Here is a 16,155-nt window from a genome sequence, read left to right as displayed (position 1 = left end):
TTTTCTTCCCAAATAGCAAAAAGACCTTGACATTGCAGAAGCAAATCATCCATTTCCACAACAGTAAAAGCAGAAAGCCCTACACACATCTGCAAGTCAGAAGCAGCTTCAAAAGAGTAATTCAGATTCCTTTACCAGCGTGACACTTAACTCCTTCCCTCTCAGCAGGGAGGGAGGGAAGGAGTTTTGGTATCACGGTGTTCCTCGTTAGCCAGACTAGTTAGGTCTAGAGAGGAGATTTGAACTTCTGTCTGGAGAGAACATGGCGATATTTTACCAGACACAAATTATTATTTTTGAATAATCATATTGGAAAATAATGTAAAAACACATGACAGCAGAAGAGCTAGGATCATGTAAACAAAGAGGCCAGGTTGCATTCTCCTTCATCTTCTTAAAAAAGTTAAATTCGACACCTGCAAGATGTCAAAACAATGCAGCACTAAGATTTTTTTCTGCTGATCTTTGTAATTCCACAGTCTCTCCCTTTTGTGCCATTCTTCAGCCTGTCCTTGGCCAAAAGATACTGGTTTAGACTTACACTAATCATTGCTTCTCTGCATGCACTGAACTTACTGCCAGGTTGCTTATGAAAGATGAGGTGCTATTCCGCTGCAGCGTTTTCTCTGTGTGTGTGTGAGGGGAGACCTACAGACCGTGAGCTGATAGTCATGCATAACCTCCACAGGCAGAGTTTATATCACTTCGTAATGAAAATATTGTCCTGTTTGGGGTTGGGGAAACTGAGGCACAGTGAGATGATACAGTCCAAGTGGAGACTGGTGACAAGTGGCTTTCCTCAGCAGTCAGTATTGGGACCATCCATTTAACACTCTTGTCGGTGACATGGACAGTGGGATTGAGTGCACCCTCAGCAAGTTTGCCAGCGACACCAAGCTGTGTGGTGCCGTCGACATGCTGGAAGGGAGGGATGCCATCCAGAGGGACCTTGACAGGCTGGAGAGGTGGGCCCGTGCCAACCTCATGAAGTTCAACAGGCCAAGTGCAAGGTCCTGCACCTGGGTCATGGCAATCCCAGGCACAAATACAGGCTGGGTGGAGGATGGATTGAGAGCAGCCCTGAGGAGAAGGACTGGGGAGTGCTGGTGGACGAGAAGCTCAACATGAGCAGGCAATGCGCCTTTGCGGCCCAGGCCAACCGCATCCTGGGCTGCATCAAGAGGAGCGTGGCCAGCAGGTCGAGGGAGGTGATTCTCCCCCTCTACTCTGCCCTGGTGAGACCCCACCTGGAGTACTGTGTCCAGTTTTGGAGCCCCCAACACAAGAAGGACACAGACCTGTTGGAGTGAGTCCAGAGGAGATGACCAGAGGGCTGGAGCACCTCTTCTGTGAGGACAGGCTGGGAGAGTTGGGGCTGTTCAGCCTGGAGAAGAGGAGGCTCCAGGGAGACCTGGTAGTGGTCTTCCCGTACCTCAAGGGGGCCTACAGGAAAGATGGGGAGAGACTGTTCAGTAGGGCCTACAGTGATAGGACAAGGGGTAATGGTTTTAAAATAGAGGGAAGCAGATTCAGACTTGATATAAGGAAACATTTTTTTTACAATGAGGGTGGTGGAACACTGGCACAGGTTGCCCAGAGAGGTGGTGGATGCCCCATCCCTGGAAACATTCAAGGCCAGGTTGGACAGGGCTCTGAGCAACCTGATCTGGTTGGAGATGTCCCTGCTCCTTGCAGGGGGGTTGGACTAGATGACCTTTAAAGGTCCCTTCCAACGCAAGCCATTCTATGATTCTATGAACTGATTTGACCAACACCACAAAGGCCAGTGAAAGCGATAGAAACATCAAATGAGTCTCCTGTCCAGTGGCTTCTTTAGCAGGGAATAAAAGGTGGAGTGCAGGACACGTTGGAGCTCTTCTATCCTAAATGGAAGGTGCTTTACTATGAAGGCAGTAACAAGCTACTTCTATGGGGTTTTTTTTCTAAACTTTATTTATATGTCTGCTACTCTACACTACAAAATTAAAAAAAAAAAAAGGAAAGGTGACTTTGCTTCTCAGGCTTGGTTGTTTTCCACACTGAAAAACCATTTTTAAATTAAAAAAGCAAATTTTTTTCAACATCAGAGAAACTAACACCTTTACATAGATACTGCAGTATATAACATCAGGTCCTTTTAACAGAATTTAGAAAAATCAATCAAATTGGTGCAGAAATTGTGAAGAAGATCTGTACTGAGAGCATGGATTGGCTTTTTGCTCCCTTTAAAAAAAATAGCAATGTATTGGAGTAAAAGCAAAGCATTAACATATCAATGAGGGGGAAAAAAAAAACTAAAATAAATTAGTCAGGAGGGAAACTTTCTTGAAAAAGTGACTCACACAGTGAAATCCTAGATATCCTGAAGCCAGCATTAACAAATTTCACCAGCCATTTTCTCCAAGATGGCTTCTGCTAGAAGAAAACAAGCTAATTTGGAGATTCAGTGGTTTCTTGTAAAAGAGATAAGAAAGTAATAAGAATGTACCACCATGAGTGTTGTGGTTATTGGATTTTACTTTTGTTTATTGTATTAATCAACATAACTTGGGGATTCCTAATGTAATGTTCCAAGATTCTGTACTTTTTGTTCTAGTTGATTGCTGTTAACAACATGAATTATCTTTTACCAGGAAAAGTCCATTTAACTCAGTTCCAAACCTTTTAACTCATAACAGATGGATCAGGAAGTCCATGTTAGAAAAGCAGCTAAAATACAACAGCATGAGGTAAAACTTCTATTAGTACAGGACTGTGTTTCTGGGTTACTCACTGTATGCTCAGGTTTTCTGAATAGCTCACACTGAATAAAAATTCTTGTCTTCATTTAGAAAATGAAAATCTGCTAAACTAGAAGAGCAGTGGCTCATTTATATCAGCCTTCATACAGCTGAGGAGCTGTAAGAATGTCTAAAAATAATGTAATCTAAAATGGTACTTGCGATTTCAGATATCTCAGGACTTTCACATGACCAAAAGTGAGCGCTGGAAACAGAAATGTCCTGTACTTTCCTCCTCCCAGCCCTCGGCCTCTCCATGAATCTTGGCAGGGTGAACAGGAGGAGTCCAAGGACCTGAACACGACCCACTCACGGAAGTGGGAAGAGTTACCTTCTGGTGATTGTTCTTTCTTTACACATTGGCCCTTTGAATGGCTTTACAGTTGGCAAAGATTTCCAGGAGGAACACAGCGGCAGGCAGCTGATGCTGCTGGATAAAGTCATTTATCACATCTCTAACTTGCACTACACAGAACCGCCACCGAAGGAAAATAGCGCATGCAAAGGGAAATCAAAGTTTGACAGGAGATAAGTTTACCAGGTTTCTAATATTCTCTTGATGTGATGATACAAGGGTCAATTACTGTTACAGTGGCTTTTTCCCAAGAAGACCCAGGGAGTTTGTTACTGGGATCAAGGCATTATAGTGTCCTTTCAGTACAGGACGCTTCCATTGTGGATGAGAACATCTGCGGAGCTGAACGTCAGGGATGGCACACATTGGAAAATTCAATTTGCCTTGAAAAGACCCCTGGGTCTGGTTCAATACAATCATGGAAGAAAGACAAGATTTCCTGTATCTGATCTTTGTAGCCCATGCCTTAAACACCCTCTCTCCTCACAAGCAGCCAGCTGCCCTTAGACCACTTCCAGTATTATGGAGCAGGCTGGTGCTGCTGGCATAGGAAATAAATTATTTTTTTGCCAAGCAATTAGCATGTCTACCTGATACTTGGCTCATGCAGATGTCAGCTGTGCCACTGATCTGCAGATTGGATGGAACCTTGATAATTATAGATTATTACAATGATCAATTACAGATAATTATGGAACAGGAGGCCAAATTCCTCTTTGCAGTTGCCCCACTTAACCCTGACGGTGTTACACCACAGTTTGAGTGTGAAGCAAAGCTTCAGCCTCTGCATCTGCATCCTGCAGTCTGTCTATGAGTAAACACAGCTTTGTGGGTCAGGAGTTCACCAATTACAGCACTAACCACATCTTAATGCCTGAAGTACCGTCTCACGGACCCACTGCTTACAGACATGGCCCTTTCATTAGGGATACAGCCAATCTTCCACCTTCAGAAGGCTTCCCACAAGAAAGAGCATCATTACAAAAAATGAAGCAGCCTCAGCTAAGAGAAAGTTGAAACTTAAAGCAGTGTATTTCATCATTTGCAGCCACTGCTGGAACAATTCATTGCTTGCTCCTCACCAGATCATAGATGTTGTCCCAGCCACACTGCATCCCACCTCCCACGCTGTGGCTGCACTGGAGGTTTAATTTCTAGCCGCTGGGCTGTCTGCAGGTGCAGGGAGGGCTTTTAGCTGTTCCATGTGCCACTCAAGCAACTAATAAATTGCTTAGGGAAAAGGCAGAGGGAACCAGCTGGATCTGGCCCAAGAACTGGCAATTAGATTACAGTGGGTTGATGAATGACCAAAGGGAGTCTTCTCTAGATTTACCCTTCTAAGGGATAAGTTATGTGGAGGATAAAAACATTCAGCTATAGCAGAAGTAATGCTACAGCTTGTTGGAGGGATGCTGAATCTCCTGTCTACTCCTGTCTACTCCTCTACTACGAAAATGAACATTATCAAGCACATTAGTTTTAACGCTCCTGGTGCCAGAAGCAGCATAGCAGGCTGATTATCTGCACAGAACGGTTAATTATCACAGAAGAGAAGGAGAAACGTGTCTTAAAAGCGTAGAAACCAGGAAGTAGCCTGAACATGCAGTGATGAATGGAAGGGCAGTTTCATAAGGGACTCAAAAGTCTACTTTTCAAAAGTGCTGGCCATCCGCAAAGACCATTTGTTAAGCTGAGCAATGGTTTTTCAGCCTCTGAGGACCAGGAAGTGAAAGAGTGGAAGTTAACAGCAGCTGCTGAGTGCTTTGTGTTTTGGTTTGGTTGGTTTTTTAAACTCAGTCCACTCACTGAGGAACCAGACCCTCAGCACACTTTCCCATCCCCGGGAGCCCGTGTACCAGCAGCACTGTGGGATGCGGCACGGAAAGGCTCCCGGCACTGCCGCGGCCATATCAACCCACGGTACCCAACCTCCCCTTTCTAACTACTCACAGCAAAGGTACTGATACAGAAGATGAAGCACCCAGACAGTACATTGCCACCAAATTTGCCCTGAAGAGAGCTTTGCAATTGTTTAGGAAAGCCTACGATCAACACTAGTTAGTTGTAGGGATGTATTTTCTTTGCCTACGTAAGATAAATAATGTGCTGCTATAAACCACTGAGCCCATCTGTACTACAGTGATGACTTCCCATCTGTGAAACAGTGGAACCAGAAGAAAAATACAGCTCTCCTGATACCAGTAATGTCAGTAAGAGTGGTACTGATGAATTTGACAGAAAAACTGGGTAATATAATTTGCTGCTGCGTGTCATCAGCACCACAGTCAACTTGTCAGTGTTACCGGTCTTGACTGTTCATTTATCCCCAATCAGAAGAATGTAGTGAGGATTTCCTAAACATAGAAGGGTTCAAATGAAGGAAATGTCTTAAAAAAACATTTACAGTACCTTGAAAAAGATTGAAAATTAAATGGTTCTAGTAAAAAATCCCACGTGCTCTTACTCTCACACATACAAACTAATTAAATAAAACTGCTCATGAGTGCTGGGCTTTGGGCAAAAGTTATGATTTTTTATTATAAAAACAATGAACATTTGAAATACTGTAACATGTTGAAATAAAACATAATTACACAGACATCAAAAAGTTTGCAAGCAGATATAGACAAAGAAAACAGAAGAAATCTGGAGTCTACCAATCTTGTGAGCTTCTCTATCTCCTTCATTCTTTTTTTTTTTTTTCTTTTTGGATGACAGAGGTTATCTTCAATGCTAAACAAATGCCTTGGGCAACATCCTGGCCCCAATGAGGTCAATTAATATTTTCCATTGGCTTCAGAGATAGCAGAACTTTACTCATTACCCACATACTCATTAACACATCTTCTAAATCTTTGAACTTGCTGTACTTGTTTCTCCAGTGAGGCCATGTATTTTCTTGCTATTCATCTGCTCCAAACCAGGTCCTTTCCAGATAAAAGCCCTTTGGTCTATTTAGTCCATTCATAAACTGCCTGTATCTCACCTACACTGAGAGACAAACACCAAGATGTGCAGATTCTAGACAGTGGGCTGCTAAGTGGCATCAGTTAAGGTTACCCCTCACCTGTCTGTCTGAAACAATCCCGCTGTGCTAAATTTCAGGGCACGCTGTATGTACAGCTAGCTACCCCAAAATCACAGCACAAGAGAACTGCCCTTCAGCATATAGTAGCCAAACTCCAAACACAAATACATTGCTGCAAGCAATTGTTTCTCTGAAGGACACAGCTGCTTTGAGAGCTAGGCAACAGATGAAGGCTACCAGGTAAAAGTGTTGAGCTGCAGGTAAAGCTCAGACAAGCCAGCATCAGGGTCTGGGTGGCTGTGACGGCAGAAGCACAGAGCTCTCCTCTGGCTCCATGATGCAAACAGGAATGCTGCTGTAGCAGCGTAAAGCCATTAATATCCCTGGTTACTCAGTGTCCTACCTGAAACGAGTTTCACAGCATCAGCCCAATGCCTACGAATAGAACGTGCATACGTTTAACATGCATTAGTAACGTAATCTTCCCACACAATCTCCAAAGGGACAAAGTTGAGTGCAGATGGAGATTTGACAATCACTGTCTCATCCTTCAAGGCAGTGCTTCTAGGATGGGTCGGGTCTCAGGACCGTCTGAATAAACCCTACAGCTACCACCTGCAGCTCCTGTAGGGATAAAGGGCTTCAGCTTTTAGTGGTGTCAGCTCAGCGCTATTTATAAACCACGGTATCCAATTGTAACACATTCCCTCCTCCGTACCATAAGCCCTCTGACAATGAGAAATACACAGTTTTCAATAAATACTAAAATGACATTTTTAAAAATTTCATTCACAAATTTAGTTTATATTAGAATATTTTAAGTACCAAACTTCCAAACATCAGATTAAGAAAAATTATTTTAAAAGTTACTTCAGTCTACTACAAATACAAATGCAACATGCTTTCAACATACTGACTTCAAACTTTAGCCCACTGTGAAATCCGAGGAGTAAAAAGGGGTTTAGACCATCTTTCCAAGTAAGTTTAAAACCTCCTCTAGAAATCTTCCCTTGTGGAACAAGCTAGCCTGATGTGGGGTGAAAAGTATAAATATGTCAAGGTATGGAGCAAAAGTCTGACTGTAGCAGCCAACAAGGACTTAAAAGATTTAGGAGGTTTGAGACCAAACGACGTTACTCTCCCTCTGTCTCTGAACAATGCTTCCTTCTGTACCTTAGTAGCCTGTCGATGAGCACCTCTGCAAAAATGCCAGAAACCAGACTAGCTGGTGGCCCCGCCATGGAAATGAAGTACAGTCAGGGTCAGATACATCCCGACCATTTCTACAATGGCATATAACATTACAAGTTGACAAACAACGTGACAGTGAAAAACTGAAAGGACTTAATGCAACCAGTCAAAACCCATTCAACAGCTTTTAATTGAGGGCAGCAGTTTGTAATCAACAGCCACGCTGTTTCAATGCCACCTCCTGCGCACAGCGTGCTCATTCTCTCCGTTCTCTCACACACTCACGCTCTCTGGCTCACGGATCCTCTTCTCTTCCTCTCACTGGGAGGTCTCCTAGAGCCTCTCTTTACTTTGGGCTCAGCGCGGCATCGCAGAAAGCAGGATCTTTGCAGCTCATCAGCATGCCTGCCCCACGGAGTTGTCACTCTGGCAGCTGCACAGCTCCCTCAAGTCTCCTTCTTCATTTTCTTCCTCTTCCTCCTCTCCTTTTTTCCAGGTACATCTGCCATACAAACAACAGGGGCCAGTGCACAAACCTTCCACGTGCAATCATGTCCCTGGGAACCGTTGGCTTTTCGCCTGAAGAAAAGTATTTTAGGCTTCTTCGATGTGTTTTACAAGGGCCACCTACTAACAAGGGTAACCCAAAGTCACGGGGAGGGCTCTGAGTGTTTTTAGTGGGCTCTGACTCATACATTCATTTGCTTCCGTTCCACATTTAAAAGCACTGTGCAAAAATTATGTCCACAAAACGCAACAGCAGTTTTGCCCATTAACTCCTGCAGGAGCAGGACCAGGTATTTATCACAGAAAAAAATGTAACAGAGCCTCCCTAAGAATGAACACACACAGCTAAGGGAGAAGCATTTTGCATATTCACATAAAAATGCATTTGTGAACACTTCTCAGACTACTCATTATTCCGAAATCACAACTCATCAGATGTGCAAAGACAATCACTTACCGTTATTGGGTGAATTATTAGCAATGTCCAAGGATTTTTTGAAGGAAGCACAGACTGCATCGCTGCTATGTTTTGTAGATATCAAGTCCCTTGGGCTTTCTTCCATTCTTCTTTCCAAACCTTTCTGGGGCTTAATTGAAACAATATGCTTCACTAAGCGTATGAGTTAAACCAAGCATAAGCAAGTACAAAATATGAGAGAAAATGTCATTATTGGAGGGAATTAAGGTATTTAAAGAAAGTGCAGGACAAATTAGTTTCTAAATGGTTAGAATATTCTGGCCTGTCATCTACCTACCTCCTGTTTATTTGTTTTAGAAGGAATTAAAGTATTGAAATTGTCTTTCATTACCATCTTTCCCCTTGTTTTCCCCCGTGAAGAGAAGAACAGCAAGATATATTGAGGTGAAAGGACTGTAATTGTGTAGTGAAGACAAAGATGTGCCTAGCAACTGCTAAATCACCACAATTCACAGAAATACTGGAGGCAGCACAGGGAGTGTGATGAGAAACTTTGTGTATCTGACTTCAGAAGTAGTTTCATTTTTTTTATGTCCATCTCCAAAGGATGAGCTTGCAGAGCAGCAGACACCAGCATTCGGGGCTGAATTGCAGCACACAATCCTTCTGGCCCATCATAAAGGGGCCAGAGGAAACAATGCTGTCCCGAGGAGTCTCAACAGCGCTATTAAGATTATTCATTAAGGTGCATACAAAGCTAAAGCAACTAATTGGATGTGCAAGAGAGAGAGTGGCCTGGCAGCACTCCGGTGACTCATGGGCTGTCCTAATGGCCATTTGAAGGACCGTGGTCAGCGAGTTAGTTACAAGCTTTTTCCTTAAAATGGGAGCATCAGGAGTTCACTAAATTGTCGCAAGGATCAGGAGAGACCACAGTGGGTACAAGGGGAAGACAAACAATACTACACAGCCGTGCAAGTTCAGAGCAGCATATTCAGTGACAAGTGAATGAAAAACAATTAGGGCATTTTGGAGAGTCTCCCCCATTTCTCATTTCACTAAGCTGCAAGGACATCGCAGCCAAGGACTGGTCCAAAATCCAGTCAGCACTCTGTTCCTTTGTACTTCCCATCCCGAATGAGCTGACATTTTCTACAGCTGTTCTCTGTTGCACTCTGAGGCTTTTTTTTCTCAGGCTTTTCACTGGCATAACACTGGTCTCACTTTATCTTCACTGGCCTTTGGGAACCACCTATGTGTTAATGTTAATATCTCCATGTGACCTTCTGCCATAGATAAAACACAGCCCAGTTGTACACTAAACTTGGAGTCCATCTGCCTGAGAAAGCATTTTTTCTTCCATGATTAAAACCATCTGCTCCTCTCTGCATTGCAAAATCAAACTCTTCTGCAAATATGTTAAGGAATATCATGTTGCAGAAACCCACTGGTCACTGTGCTCACCCTTCTTTTATGAGAGGGCAGGGAGAAAAGAGAAGAGGAAGCCAGAAGATGGAGAAGAAGAAAATCCCCCTTAGGTCACATCATCCTAATGGTGAAGACATCCTCCTCTGCTCTTGGAAAACCAGATGCTACTCTGTGAAGACAAAATACTCACATGCCTTGGTCCAGCTCCACCCCTTGCTTCCTTCACTTCGATTTTCTTCTTCTTCTGCTGTGTTTTGCTTTCAAGTCCAGAAAGGCAGAAATGAATGCCTGCTTTGCCTTTTGGCAAATCCTGAAAGCATCAGAGATTTTATAAGAGGAGGCCTGGGACAGCTGATTCATGGGTTATTTTTCAGGAAAAATGATTACCTCCAGAAGTGTGTGCTGACTGTGTATAAGCAAGGCGTCTCTCTGGATAGGGTACACACCTTGACTTAGACAACTGTTTGCGAAAAGCTCAGCACGCTCTTCCCACTGCTGCCAAAGAGGGACATCTCTGTGGACTTCTAGAAAGCATTTAAGCAGCAAACATTCTGCTTCTACCTCTCCATCCAAGCTATGGCTTTATCACTATCAGCAAATCCTCTCACTTAAATAACTATGTCCCACTGCCTGGGATAGTGTGATGGCTGGTGTCAGCTGTGGACTCTACACCTCTTTTAAGCCCTAGGCATTCAGGAAGGTCAGCAGCAGTAAAAAGAAAGAGTTCATTCATGCAGGGTGGCAAACACCCAATGTTTGCTGCTCGGGACAGCAATGCCATCTGGATGATGAACTCCCAGAACCAGCCAATTCCCCCAGCCCATCTCACATGTCCTCCAGACAGGTCAGGGGAGTGACCACGCCAAGTGCCTCCTCCTAGCCTGAGAAAGCCCCCATGACCGGAGAAGCCCAGCTCTAGGGCTGAACTGGACACACCAGTCTGGTTGAGACTGACCCCAGTGGAGCCAGGTCTCCCATGGTCATCAACACCACTGCCTCACCTTCTCCTTCTCATCCCCTGTCTGATGCTCCTCATCTCCTGTCCAGTTTCCCCACTCTTCCGTGGGAGCCTTCCAGTCAGAGTCTACGTCAATGGCTGAAGGATCATCTATTAGGACAAGCATACAAATGAGTTATGTTCCATCCATACTACTTCCCAGGCTCACACTAGTAACACAAACACTGCAGAGAATATCTGTCATCTTCCTGCTTGCCAATGGGATGTCTGGGTGTGCATGTATGCACATGTGTCTTAAACATGTTTTTAAAAGTGTACATTGACTGCTAATTCACAATTAGTGACTGCACTCTTCAGGGCAGGAGGAAAATTAAAGAAGGGCAGAAAAAAACATACAGGAACAAAAGCCCTTCCAGCTGGTGGTTCAAGAAAACAAGCTTTATAAAACTAATAGCATGGCTTGTCCAACATTTTCTTTTCATTTCATGGAGAAGGATTCAGGCATATCGAGAAACATTGGCAGACACAGCAGGCTCTTCCACTCACTGCAGCACACCATCCGTATGAAGAGTAATATTAGCAAAGGATTTGTGCATTCATTAATGCTCTCATTGGTGTTTTCTTTCCTGTAAAAAGTAGAACAAAGTGCATTCTTGACTTCATCTTCCCTTTCCTTTTTCTTTCCTTGAATGTAAGCCAGAAAGGCACCATCACAGCACAGATTGCCAAAGCTCCTTAACACGCAACTCTAAATATACTCATATATATAAATATACTCATACCCTGCATCAATTCTGATCATTACATGGAGGCTAGGCAGAAAACTTTTGAAAATCTTTTAGGTTTCTGTATCTGCCAGCATCTGGTACCTTTGAAAATCTGGCCACAAGCCCTCAGCTGCCTCTCCACAAAGCACTGGGCAAAGGATCCTCAGGCAAGAAGGCAAAACAGACCAATCTCGTTATTTACCCAAACTAAATGAGGTGCAAAAAAGCAGATAAATCAGCATAAGATGTTGAAAAGATTACTTGGTTATTTTTAATGGTTTGAATGTAACAATCTTAAGTCTTATCCTAACAGGGAGAAAGACGGTCAAAACACAACAGATAATAATAACTCTTAGCTGATCACGTCTCTTAAAAGAAAAACAAATACTAAAAAACTCCAGCCTGGATGGAAAAACTTCTAGTTGAAGCAGGGCCAGAACAAAAAACAGGCTCGGGATGATAAAAGAAAACTGTTTCCAAAAAGTTGCTCTGTCCAGTTTGCTGCCAAAAGTTATAAACATGATTATAAACATTGCTCAAGTTTCTCAGTTTAAAATCCATGCCCTGCACACAGACAAAAGGGACAGGAACAAGTATTTTCAAATGTATTCCCCAATAAATTCCAGTCTAAGTATTTGAGGCAAATCAATGCAACTAGATTAGAGACATGCACAATATACACCAATGACTTAGACGTTTGAAGAACAGTTTGTGTAAGCTGTAGCATGGGATACCACCACCAAAAAGCTTCTGCTGCTTCTCCCCAGTTAGTTTACGTGGCTCACAAATTCTGGAGGATTTAGCTGTCGTGATTGAAGGCAATACCAGCCTGTGCTTCCCACCCCATAACTGCCACCAGGTACAATAGGGTGAGGCAAATTCTGGTTAGGAAGGTAAACAGCATGATGCAGGGACTGGTGAAATGGCACGGAGACTTGAGGAATCACAGTCCCTCCTGAGCCAGATGGCAGCAGCTCTGTGACGGATGCTCTCGTGGGTGTGCAAGCAAAACAGACTGTAACTTAAGGAAGACACACCAGAAGCCACAACTGTTGTTTTTACTTATCTAACTTCTGATCTCTCAGAAAGTACATTTATGTACTTATTTTTAAGCATGAAAGTAGTTTTAATGGCTAAGTTCGTGCAATGGGCTTACTCTCATGCTTCACCATCATGCGGGTAGGCATGTAGCTCAGCCAGGCAGCGGTGACTCTGCCTCATCTCAGAATTGCTCTTCCCAAAGCATTATGTCCCAGGGGTGTTTAAAATCAACTCAGAGTAAAATTAAATGCAATATAAGATTCTTTACAATTTGCTGGATTTGATGGGAGAATGGGATTAAATGTACTTATCTGGTTTAAACTCTGGTTTAAAACCTCTGCTGTTGTGTAGCTTATTTCCCTCCTACAGTGACATCTCCTGGGATGGCTTTAAACTTTGAATATTCTCTAATATTTTTAATTCAGCAACTGGTTCTCCTTGGGTCATAAATTCTCTCACATGCTAAAACTGGTCAGTAATTCCTTCAGCAGGAGAAAACCACAAACACAAAAAGGAACATGCCGTGCAGCAGCAAGTACTGCTCCCCTGGTGGTTTAGCACTCATTGAGGTGATCTCTCCCAGCGCATCTATAGACCAACATCTTGGTAATTCCTGACGTTCATTTTTACAAAAGCAGTGCTGTTAAATGCCTTTTTCCAACTAAGTCCTTGCTTGCAACCCACCGCAGTCCCCCAGCAGCTCCACCCAGACAAACCTGTACTTTTCTGAGAAGATACTTTATCTATGAAGATACTTGAAGATCCTGAAGGGCACTATGTTGAAGGTGTCTTCAGAAATAAGGGAGGCTGCCAGCATCTCTGCAGGCAGAAAATCCACCCCAGCACTGACCACCCAGATGCCCTCGGTCTCCAGCTGCCTGAGCAATGCTGGGGAGCAGCCGGCTGCACCCCGGAGGTGTCGGGGAGCAGGCAAACAGGGCCCCACAGCAACAGGGTCTGGGCAAAGGGGACAGTCATCAGGTTCTCTGCACCAGCTGATAGATAGGGTAGAGTACTCTACAGGCTGAACCTAATTAAGGTTAGGCTCTACAGGCTGTCCTGGAAAATGAAACTGGAAAGTACTGCAGCAAAACTCAGTCTGTGTCACGGAGAAGGAGATTAAAAAATTTCTAGTCCAGAGTTGTAGGTTTGGTTCCTGTGCTATAAGCATCCCTCTTTGGCATGCTCTCCCTTGATATGGTCAGCAGGAACCTAAGGGAGAGCAACCCTTCATCTGGCAGGGGAAAATCCTCAGTGCATCTTGTCTATGGCACTGAGTCCTTCTGTGTTCTGTAGAAAACCCATCCCTTCGCAAAGGGCAGTTGGCTGTGTAATGAGCACGGTCCTAACCCAAATCATTGCCAAGCTCTCACCTGTAGACCAAGTGGAATCCATTCAGTGCAAATGGATAGATAATTTCCAGTCCAAAGCTTGCATTTATGTGCTATAGGTCAAAATTATTGCTACCAACAGTTGGGCGTAGGAGTCCCTCATTTGGCACCCACCTCTAGCATAATTCAGTAGATGCAAAAATATTAAATAAATCCCAGACTGAAGACTTCTTTTAATTGAAAGAGGCTGCTTATTCCCATGAAACAAAGGAATTAAAATTCATTTTAACCCCAGGATAGAAGGAAGGATGGGAGTCAGGAGACACGGGAGCTTTCTGAAGGTTCCAGGGAAAATTTGCCTTGGCAATCAAGAAGGATTCATTGGGAAGATGCCAAGTCACAGGTAAAAGAAAACCAGCCCTCATGGTCATGAGATATACTGCATTTGTGAAGCAGAACGTGGGGCTTCTGAGACTGCCCTGTGCCATTGCCAAAGCACAGGTCCACTGCACTCAGAAGCAGACTTGTGGGATAAAATTAGTATTTGCTTGCCTTGGAACCAGACACAAGTGCTCTAAAACAGCCCAGCTGGCCTCACTGTGTGGGTTAAACATTTTGTAACAGCAAAAGCAGCCACGGCCCATAGTGCATTTTGTGAGACAGCTAAGCGTAAGTACATAGATGTCACCAAGAGGCAGCGGCAGACGGGTGGTGTAGGTGCACAAAGGCCGTATAGGGAAACCCATCAAGGTAAAGCACAGAAGGCAGAGCAGGAGGATCCAGAACAACCCTGCAGAAGAAGCGAGAAAGGTGCCTGGCGAAACCAGAACCATTCTCAGGCTTGAAAATAAAGTGAGTTATGCCAGGAGCAGAACATATTCACCCCCTTTTTTGTTCTCTTTGTGGCAGGGATGGAAAGTATGCAAACATTAAAGATGAGCAGGGAAAAATGAACATAAAAGAAATTGCCCACTTTGGGGGCCCCTTCCTTCATGGAAGAGTCCTGGCCACCTCAGCCTCCTGGTGGGACTGCAGCCATCAGTGCTAACCACGTGGCTTCGGCTCCAAGACACTGAATAACCCTTGCCAATGAAGGCTGAGATTGCTAAGGGCTAATTGTTTGAAGATGCAGTGAGGACGACTGATGACAGAATGGGGATTACAGAATCACTGAGGTTGGAAGGGGCCTCTGGAGATTGTCTAGTCCCACCCCGCTGCTCACAGCAGGCTCAGCTACAGCAGGTTCCTCAGGGATGTAGCCATCTGGGTTTTGAATATCTCCTGAATATAACCTCTCTGGGCAACCCGTTCTGCTGCCTGACCACCCTCACCATAAAAAAAACCCCAAACTTTTTATTATGTATAAGTGGAATTTATTGTACTTCACTTCATACCCGTTGCCTCTTGCCCACTCTCTGGACAGACCAGAGGCAACCGCCCCATCGGGTGTTCATACAGATGGATGGACTCTGCTGCACATGCTCCAGTACATTTATGACCGTCCTGTACTGGGGAGCCCAGAAACGGGCACAGCACTCCAGATGTGACAATGATTAAGAATTAACCATCAGCAGCATGTATCATTAATGAATGCCAACCTAGCAGTGTGTTGTTTTGAAACCAGCCTGATGTATCAAGTCTTTTAAACACCTCCACATCACAGTGACCACTCAGTTCCCTACCTACCAACTCCCTCTCTCCCTCTACGTACAAGTGCTTTCAGTTGCGACAACACTTAAGCTGCAAACCTTTTGTGAGTTAGGCTGTTATTGTTACCAGTACTTTGCAAAAAGATAACCCGATGCAGAGTGGAGAGCCAGCCAAAGCTGCTCTGGGAGCTGGGGCAGAGGTGGGAGTCCGGCATCCAGCTCCTTCTTCTGTACCAGCCCGGCACGGAACAAAGAGACTCATTAAATGTACTGATCTGGATTTGATAAGATGACCTCAGCTCATATTCAGGTTATGAATGGCATTTTTTTTTAGTTCACAGGCCTGCAAGAGCTAACAGGCCTTGTTTAACTGTCAAAGAGCTCATTTTGCCTGCAGCGCAGACCTTAATGCCAACCATTACCTCATCTAAATTCAGGGAATACATGTTGGTGACACTCCCCGCTGCATCAATATCAAGGCTGGTGATTCAAAGGAAAAAAACCTACTACTACTAAGGAGAAAGCTGTGAGGCAGGCAGAAATCCTTCCATTTCTGCTTTCAATCAAAATGCCTCTGCTCCGACGGTTTGCAGGAGTAAGCTGCTGAATTTGCTCCTCTCTGTTCTGCTCTCAGACAGATGTGGCACCGAAAAAGCAGAGCTCTGCCCGGCTTTGCAACTGCAGTTCAAATGCAGAGCGTGC

The 16,155-nt window shown here is 44.2% G+C and overlaps 1 protein-coding gene across 1 annotated transcript in view; it reads right to left on the bottom strand.

Annotated features, from left to right (window-relative positions):
* Positions 1-5,647: 5,647 nt before the first annotated feature.
* LOC147601186 (uncharacterized) overlaps positions 5,648-16,155 on the bottom strand; it is a 30,946-nt gene continuing 20,438 nt past the window's right edge. Inside the window, exons 8-11 of the mRNA XM_086744913.1 lie at positions 10,709-10,815; positions 9,898-10,017; positions 8,319-8,448; positions 5,648-7,856 (exon numbers count right to left, since the gene is read on the bottom strand). Coding sequence (XP_086601039.1) covers positions 7,801-7,856; positions 8,319-8,448; positions 9,898-10,017; positions 10,709-10,815 — 413 coding nt within the window. The 3' untranslated portion in view covers positions 5,648-7,800. The remainder of the gene's footprint in view (positions 7,857-8,318; positions 8,449-9,897; positions 10,018-10,708; positions 10,816-16,155) is intronic.

This window comes from Chlamydotis macqueenii, chromosome 3 (genome assembly GCF_036417535.1).
Source record: "Chlamydotis macqueenii isolate bChlMac1 chromosome 3, bChlMac1.mat, whole genome shotgun sequence".
NCBI classification, from domain to species: Eukaryota; Metazoa; Chordata; class Aves; order Otidiformes; family Otididae; genus Chlamydotis; species Chlamydotis macqueenii.
This window is presented reverse-complemented; position numbering and strand designations above follow the sequence as displayed.